The sequence below is a fragment of the Eptatretus burgeri genome, chromosome 9, assembly GCF_056783735.1.
Source record: "Eptatretus burgeri isolate ZD-2024b chromosome 9, Ebu_testis_v1, whole genome shotgun sequence".
Lineage (NCBI taxonomy): Eukaryota > Metazoa > Chordata > Myxini > Myxiniformes > Myxinidae > Eptatretus > Eptatretus burgeri.
This window is the reverse complement of record NC_140969.1, coordinates 68,986,010-68,995,449: the sequence shown is the minus strand read 5'-3', so window position 1 is coordinate 68,995,449 and position 9,440 is coordinate 68,986,010. Positions and strand designations below refer to the sequence as shown.

The following is a 9,440-nucleotide window of genomic DNA, read 5'->3' as shown; positions in this document are numbered from 1 at the left end:
ACCATTTAACAATGCTGGCTCGCACGTCATCCTGCTCAGCAGAAACAACCAGTGAGGCTTCTTTTAAACATAATTCATGCCTTACAAGGAAACATTTGAATGCAGGCCATTCATCCTCATCAAGTTTGTGCCACAACCTCACTAAAATCATGGGATAGTTTTGATGAATAACTCTCAGGGTTTTTACAGGGTTAATGAACTGCTGATGGGTTTCAGTGTTAACCTTGTCATTGTTTGTGATAACCTCCTGGTATAGTGATCAATGCATTGCAATGTCCACAACAGAGGATTGAAAATGAGATGACAGAGTTGAAGTAATACACACTTCATGCACACCACCCTTCTAAAGGGACCTTAAACAGGCTGTCCCTTCTGCTCGCACTCATATGCACCAAATAGTCACATGGTTTCCTTTGTAAGTAGACAGTACACCCATTGGAGATACTTTGTTTCAACAAGAGCTTGTGTCTGTGCTGACAAGAGTGTCTGTAGTTGTTAGTGACAAAAGCATGACCTGAGCCATCGTCCTGGTTTGTGGTGTAGGAAAGTGGAACTTTCAGTGGATGAGGCTGTGCCGGTGAAAGGAGACCTGTCCACCAACCAAAGCCCAGATGTTTCACACATCCTTGTTGGTGGGAGCTTCTCTGCGTCCGATGTGCCTGTCACACTGAATCGGAAGGATTCATTGTGTATCACAGGCCTGATCATCAATAACGTGTAAGTTTACGGTTTATATTCCAGACGTGCAGATATATTTTGCATTTTGGGTTGAGGATACACTGGTTGTGAACCTCAAAAAATACATTTACAGACAACTGTACAATGTTGATGTTTGATGTACAGAACTTTAGGTAAATTAACACTGCGGTTTCCATTTCAGGCTTATCAACATTATGGGCTTCACCGTCTCCTCCAAGGCAAACATTGGGTTCTGCCCTAAAGTGGCCGATATCTCGACAAACTTCACAATGGCAACTCACGGCGAAGTCATTGAAAAGGCAGCACCAGCAAAGGCTATGCAGGTATGCCGTTACATGAGAATACCCTATAATTTGTACGGCACTGTCTCTTTTTTAAACGGTCGAGACTCTTGGAGGAACTAAATGACAAAAGGCTGCAGATTTACAGATTATTAAATTTGCATAGTGTATGTTCATTCTCGAGGTAGAAAGGAGGATAAACACAAAAATGAGTAACGATGGCACAGAAAGGAACATCGTTTATTTGCATCGATTAGCACATGAGGTAGTGATGAGCAGCATATTTGAAAAACTGAAATGAGGAGGAAGAGACAATGGGCATGGGAGATGATTCCACAATTGCGAGAATAAGTGGTTGAATGAATGCAAATGGACAAACAACCCGGATTTTGGGTTTGTGAGCAGATGAGGATTACTCGAGGAAAACTCAAGGCAGAGGCAGGAGAGGGTCGGAGGAGCAAGACCAGATGTAAGCTTTTATAAAATGTAGGGTCCACTAATTTATCGCTGTTGGGAAAGTGACAGTCCTTGGGAATTCGCCTCCTTCCTTGAGATACGAATGATGTGGAAGGCCTTGTTTTTTGACCGCCTCATGAGGAGCAAGGTGGGAGGCAAGAGCATCAACTCATAGTGGGAACCCACACTCCATGAAGATCCGTACGAAAGCTCATGGGAGAATGAGATGCTTGTACACTGATGTGCTCAGTGTGGCTCCGAAATGCCTTCGCTCGACAGAAAATACCAACGTGGTAACGAGCCTTTTATTCCATTTTGGTGATGTGGTCCTTCCATATCACCAAAAGTTCCAGATGCTGTACCCTTTCCAGTCGCTGTCCATCAAAGTGGATTGGATGAGTCGATTGCCCATCCTTATGGAGAAGCAGTTTAAGAACATGTGACTTACCAGCATTGAACATCATGCTCCAAGTAGCTGATTTGCTGCGTAGCTTGTCCATGTCTGATTAAAAGGATTCAGCAGTGGCCAGCCTTTCACAAGCGCGATGTATCCTTCTGCACAAGGTTGAGTAATCAGAAAAATGGTAACGTTTGTTTTCAAAATACTGTAATTATATTGATCATTGATATAGATTAAAATCAGACATAGGGCCTCATCTGAAGGGAAAAATAATGAGAAAATATACCATCAAAGGCCACCTGCTGTTTTCATTCATCGAGGAAATTGCACAATCACTTGAGCAGGGGGCCCTGAATACCAAAGGAAGACAACCTATAAATTGAGGCTGGATGCCAGGCTGTGTCAAAGGTCTAAATTGCTCGAGGAATATCCAAGATTATAAAATGATTTGCTTCTCATGCCATTCGTCATGTTTTATAAATTATTAACACTTTTATTTTGACATGTGGTGTCACATTTGGCTGTTCTTGCAGATTCCTTGTGCCTCTGATGTGGTTCCCACACCAGTGAACAATGCACTCAGTTTTGGCCTTTTCCCAAACAGCTGTGCTGTCTTTACTGTCAATCATCACCTCATAAAGAAAAGGTGAGAATTAGCTGAATGAGTGGTTTAATGCCGCACAAAGTCTGACGGAAACCTCCATTCATGAGGGGCTTCAACAATTTAACAATGTGCTTGTCTGGTCCTACAAACATGTCACAAAATCACTTTGGGTAAGTAATGCCCTTGTTGTGAGGGCAGTTGGCCTGTATACCGAGTGATCAAGTTAAAAAGCCATCTGAAGGCAGTGAAGGATTTGGATTCTAAGCTTATGGAACCTGAGTTATATTTTCAGGATAATTGCAATATCACAATTGAGGCTATCTTAAATAGCCAGATCGCCAATTGTTAATGTTTGAATAAATTAAAATCAGCCATTTTTTTCATCACATGTACTTCTGGCATAGCTTTTGACTTGTGCATATGTAACCCAAGCAAAAATGCTACAATTATAACTACAGTATATGAGAGTAGTACTCTCATATGCTATAGTTGGTAGAAGGTCCTTCTTCAGTAGTCTGGAGAGAATTACTCCAGGAGAGGAATGCTATTTTTGCCTGGGATACTATTGCAGTCAAGAATCTGCTTGTACTAGTTTGAAGTTTCTTTTCCTTCATAGGATTCTCTGGGAAATTCTCAAAATGGTGTTTTCATGTGCATTGCTTTATGCACTTCACAATCAGTAAAAAAAGTGGAAAAAATATCCGTTCACGGCAAGCGTGGCGTGGGTGAAATTTCTGTAAGATCAAACTTCGCTGCATTGCTGGAAGAAACTGCTGAGACGTTGGTGGGAGGGGGGGAGCCCAGATGAAATGGCAGACAAACTTATCATTAGCAAACTGTCACGTTTAACTCAATGACATTTAAACCGCGATTAGATCACACGTGATGGACACCCGCTGGCAGCACAACTTTGCAGCCACTACTCTTGGCCACTCTGCCTCAGGTAACTCTCACCCTCCCTCGCAGCTCTGAACCAGTGATAAGCACCGAACTTGACAACGATGATCCCACGACTAAGGTGTTGAGGCTTTACGACTTGGAGCGGCGAGTCCCCAATGTCGGCAGTGAAATCACGATAGATTCAACACGATGGTCTTCAAATAAAGTACGTTAATTGCTTAATGATTGAAAAGGACTGAATAAAGATGAAGAGTAAATTTACTTAAAAAAAAAAACATGCAAAGATATTAAACATTTACAATAGACGCAATATATCTAAACATAATACATTCTAAACTTTCACAAGTAAAATATAGTAAAAACAAGAAAGAGAAATCAGAGATTGCAGACCCTTGCCAAGACTTGTTTTGTGTGGTGTAATTTGGGTGGCAAATAAATGGAAGGAAGTACAAAATGAAAGGTCGTTGATTGCAAATTAAAGGTCTAAATCGTCTAGTTGTAAATATGTAAAGGTCCAAGGTCTGAAAAGTTTTAAACTCAAATGGTCGAAAGGTTGAAAGGTCAAAGGTCTTCCATCTATTGTTGTGTGAGTTGAAGCAGCATGTCTAAGGTGGAGTGACCTGGTCTGAAACCATAATTGGTGATCGAGATGAGGTTGGTGGAGAAAATGAAGGATTTCACATCAACTGTGATGATGGATTCCATGACCTTGCTGATGATTGGAAGTAAGCTGATAGATCTGTAGTAAAGGGGATCAGTTTTGCCCTTTTTGATGTAATCCAGTGATATTGGTGGATTTCCAAGCAGATGGAAGATGACCGAGCACAAGTGTCAGGGTGAAAACGGAAGAGAGAGGATGGGAAAGAGCAGCAGAGCAGGATCTTAGGACATGTTAGCTGATGCTGTCTGGTCCAGTTGCAGAGTCAGAATCGAGAGTTGAAAGAACCTTCTCTACCTTCTCAGGTGCAAAAGACACAGAGTCCAGGAGCATTTGGGTACGACAGGGAAGGATCGGTACTGAGAGTGAGGAATTGAAGACAAGATTTGGAAGCAAACAATGGAGCTATGCTCTAATCTAACCTGAGATTTGAAGCTATGAACGAAATCCAAATTCATGATCGCATCCGAGTCGAACGTGAGGCCTGGGCAATTGGTTTGTGAAAGATTTTGGCCAAGCTTACCACGGCCAACCCGACAAAAATATTGGAATAATTATGGCCGTTAAAGGAGGAAGAGAAGAAGAAAAAGAAGACGAAGAGAATAATCCACCACCATCTACTGTCTGTCTTTTTGACTGTGATACATTCAGTCGTTACTTCTGCAATCTCAACCAAACTTGATGGAAGGACTAAGATGGAGGTTGTAGCGACTTACAACCCCCACTCCCCAAGGGGGTTTTCCTAATTGGACAAACATGTGTTAATGTGTATAAATACCTTATCATGGAGTTTCGTAGGGCACCCCAACTGGAAGTAAAAAAAATATTATAAACCACAACACATATGATTAATTTTTTTTAAAGTAACTACTGCTGTTTAACACTAAACTGAAAGGAAGGAATCCCGATGTTCTTGACCCCTGAGCCTCGATCAGCTGTAATCTATACAAGTCTGAAGACGACGATGGTTCACAAGCGGTATTTGATGATGTAGATTGTTTCAGAAGACAAGGATGAGACAATGTGATAATGTTTGACCAAGTTATAAAAATTATCAACATGATGTGGTACGAGTGACAGGTTATTAGCTGCAAAATGTCGAAAACCCGGTTTCATTCAACAACTTTCAAAATTTGACCTTTGCATAACCTTTAAAGGTCACAAAACAATGTTGTGGACATTATAATAAGGAAACAGGATACGTGCTATAGCTTATTGGAGTTGGTTCGTCGAAGAAGGTCGAAAACCCGGTTCGATTCCCACAACTTTGAAAATTTGACCTTTGTGAACGTTAAAGGTCAAAGGTCAAGGATTATGACCTTTGGTGCAAAACTTCCTCTGGAACATTCCAGGAACAATATAACGTCATATCGGCTATATGGCATTTCGCACTCCTCGGATTATCCATACTTTGATGAAATCAGCGTAAAAACAAACTTGAAGGGGGCGCCACGGGCAAGGTGTTCGAGATAGAGCAAAATGGTTTCAAGACTTTACGTGGGGAATGACCTCACGGTTATGCATAAAAAATATTGTCATCCTCGCTCTCAATGTTTGGGCGGTCGTATGATTTTAATGTCAAAATTCGAAATTTTCTAAGTTCGTGACCTTGTGACCTTGACCTTGGGATGAAAATGAAAAATCGAGCTCCGTGGGGATATGCAGGTGCCATTGGGCTAACCAAATACCGAAACCCCCTGCCAGATTCGACGAACCCCCTCGGAGAAGATGCAAAATGAAATCGGCTACCCCCTAAAAACACAATTCGCAATTTTCTAAGTTCGTGACCTTGTGACCTTTACCTTGGGACGAAAATGAAAAATCGAGCTCTGTGGGGCTATGCAGGTGCCATTGGGCTAACCAAATACCGAAACCCCTGCCAGATTTGACAAACCCCTCGGAGAAGATGCAAATTGAAATCGGCTACACCCTAAAAACACATGTTTTTTGGGCGTCGCTCCGCCCATAATGGGCGCACCACACCCATTCTCAGGAAAACACAACTAGATCATGATATAAACCTCCCACCAAAATTTTATCAGGATCGGATCAAAACCCACTCGGGACATTATGCTCGGGACAGACAGACAGACAGACAGACAGACAGACAGACAGACAGACAGACAGACAGACAGACAGACAGACAGACAGACAGACAGACAGACAGACAGACAGACAGACAGACAGACAGACAGACAGACAAGCTGGTAGGCGGACATGGGTAGTCGATCAAGTCGAATTTAGTCATTTTTCAGCCATTACGAGCCAACAAAAGCGTCCATAGCAACGGTTCTTTCTCACACATAACTAGGACATACCATGAATCTACCATACCAGTTTCATGTATATCTGACTCATAGTCTCTGAGATGTAACGAACTTCGTTTTTTTTATTGTTTTCGACCAGGGTTCATTCAAAGTCTATCTTCTCCGACAGTTTTCATACGATCCGGCTGGAAATTTTTGACAATATGGCTGAACTAGCGATACCCGTGCACATGCACGGGATAGCAGTATAACATAGCTGGTAGCAGACAGACCGTACACGGGGAATGACAAAAATACGCATTGTGCAAAATGCAAGTTGTACTATGGAACGCCAAGACTTCCCAAACATTGTCGGCATGTCCGCTAAGTGCCACAGCAATTTCATGGGGATCGTGTGACGGCGAGCCGAGTTTTTAGTGTGCAAGCTTGGTATTATAATCGAGATGTACTGCCAACAGTCACTCGTGGTCCGATTTTTGATTTTCGAAAAAAAAATGTTTTTTTTGAAAATTTCAAAGGTCCGTTGCTCAGCAACGGATGGGTCCATAGCAACGGTTCTCATTTGCACACAACTAGGTTATGGTATGAACCTACCAATGCTTTCATCGAAATCGCCATTGTATTAACGGAGCACTGGACCGAACAGACATACATACAGACAGACAGACACACAAACATATCGACGGAAATCCTGATAATAAGGGTAGGCTACATCGACTACCCAACACACACCAATAACGAATATAGTGGTCACTTATTTTTTTCGTGAAAACAAAGTTTTCGTTCAATTTTTTTTTCGTGAAGCAATACCCGAGAGAGGATAATTACTTTCAAGGACCATACTCATGAACAGAGCATTGGAACTGCCAAAGCAGTCTTTCCTTGGCTATTTGGCACAATCGCCACTCCGACCATTTGTTGGAACACAGCTGTGCCCCTTTTACCAGTGCACTGGTACTCATTTTGCCGACCTCAGGAGGATGACAGGCTGAGTCAACCTCACCTGGTGTTAATTCAGCAGCCAAAGGAGTTCACACTCAGGACCCTTGGATCCCAAGCCAGCCACCCTAACCACGAAGCCAACACCAGGCTTGAGGACAATAACAAGACCCTTCCTGCCACTCCTGTCGGGGGGAGTGGGTGTCCTAGAATAATAATAATAGATCTGTACATGTTTAGTCTGTGTATGGTTTGTAAAACAAAAAACAAAATTTTCATCGATCATCACTCAGAAAGTTGCTCGACTTTCAGGAAGTCACGAGATGTTATGTTACTTTTGAAAAGGCAGCGCCATTTTTTTCTGGCATACCAGACAGTTTACTTAAGAAAAGGCGAAACTGCTCACCTCCACTCAATGGGCATGACAAAATGTTACTTACAAAAAGGCCACACCACCCATTGTGACCAGCCATCCCATATGTTACAGGATTGTCCCGTTTTATACTTAAGTATCCCACATCCAATTTCATACCTTTCCAGGACAGCATTTATACCATATTCTCAGTAATTTGGCTTATATCAGTCATGATGCCAATTACTACAATGCAACTGACCTGTCCATACGTGACCTTAACTTGCTCAAAAAAAAACCATGTCGGGCATATTTAAATGCTCAAAACTTGAAAACCTCATATCTTATTTAAATATTTAAAACCTAAGTCCTTATTTCAATGTTTGTTTTGTACAGGAAACTGACCCGGTTCCAACAACTGTAACAATATGTTTACTGTGATCCATAAGCAAGTGCAGGTAGTTTGCAGTGTACCACCATCCCTTCCCTTCGCTCACCCAACTTTGGTTGTGAGAATTACACTTATGTATCAAATACACGATTGTTGACCATTGTGATCAGGGACCTTTGTAAGAAAGCTTGTTCGATGTTTATCACGGCAAATGATTTATTTCTGGTGCCAACATATTACTGCAATTTCTCTTGCTTGGTCCACAGTCTCACAATTGGCTTGAAGTTTCGAACCTTCGCTCGTGCTGGGCTTCTCATGTATTTGGGTGGCCATTTTGAACTTGCTCTTCTAATCCAAGATGGCCACCTTCTCCTTGCTTTTGACTTTGAGAAGAAGATGCCTCATGTACAGCATCCGAATGTTGTCAGTGATGGACGATGGCACACGGTGAGGCTCGATTTTCATTTCCCATTTTCCACTGGAGGAGGATTTCAAGAGACTGAACGTTTTCATGTGTCTTTGTGGTAATCCCAGTGCTCAACACTGTTTCAACTCAAGTATACCCATTGAATATCAGCAATTTGTTCACATTAATACACTTTAACCATTGATGACTTCACACATTGGTTTTATACAAACTTTTTTCTGTATTTTTGTTTTCTGTACAATGCATTTTTCTTTGATACCGGAAACCTCCAGGTCATAGTGAAACGAAGCAATCACCGTATCATGTTGAGGGTTGATCATAAGGATGAAAAGTCTGTATCGGCAGTGGCCATTGAATACATCCAACGTGTTGATGAAAAGCTTTACGTTGGAGGACTTCCCAAAGTCATCGATAAGCTTGAAGTACGTGCAGTCTATTTGTAACAACGATATAATACTGTACAGTACTTCCAATTCATCACATCCATAATCATGCACAAATTTTTTTATTTTCTTTTGGATAAGTTTCAGTACTTGGAGTAATATGCTGTTTCATGCACTGATAACATTTTGAGCTGATTTTTTCACCATCTTGGCATGTTGGGCTCAAAAAAATTTTACTCTCTTGAGACTGCTCTCTCCTGACCCCACTCCACCCCTACCTCTTTTGTCCTTGGTCTCTCCACAGAACACACATAGCTTGGCAGGCTGTGTTGGACATCTGCACTTTAATGGAAAGCCATTGCAGATGGACTTTGCTTCCAAACACAACACAGGCCCTTGTTACAAAAAGTCTACACGTGGCCTGTACTTCTATGGAGATGGATTTGCTGAGCTTGGTATCATGTTACATCTGTTACTGCTGCTTCTTCTTGTGTTGTTGCGTTATCCTCAGATGTTAAAAAATTCGTACCAAGGGGTATTTTCATTTACCAAGCAGAAAGCTAGCTCATGCAAAGCCAGCTGTTCCTTATCAGTTTTGAATGGAGTGCTTGCTTGAGTGCTCCTCAAGAAACTTGGTAACTGAACATACCCCCTGTTGTTCTCTTCTCAGTTTGTGAACAAAC

General features: G+C 41.8%; 1 protein-coding gene across 1 annotated transcript in view; it reads left to right on the top strand.

Moving 5' to 3' along the window:
- The window catches only part of LOC147020301 (laminin subunit alpha-1-like), a 309,126-nt gene that overhangs the window by 276,187 nt on the left and 23,499 nt on the right, over positions 1 to 9,440 (top strand). Inside the window, exons 53-59 of the mRNA XM_085895590.1 lie at positions 1 to 51; positions 544 to 717; positions 881 to 1,022; positions 2,370 to 2,482; positions 8,214 to 8,394; positions 8,647 to 8,796; positions 9,062 to 9,212. The exon at positions 1 to 51 is cut by the window's left edge and continues 95 nt beyond it. Coding sequence (XP_085751716.1) covers positions 1 to 51; positions 544 to 717; positions 881 to 1,022; positions 2,370 to 2,482; positions 8,214 to 8,394; positions 8,647 to 8,796; positions 9,062 to 9,212 — 962 coding nt within the window. The remainder of the gene's footprint in view (positions 52 to 543; positions 718 to 880; positions 1,023 to 2,369; positions 2,483 to 8,213; positions 8,395 to 8,646; positions 8,797 to 9,061; positions 9,213 to 9,440) is intronic.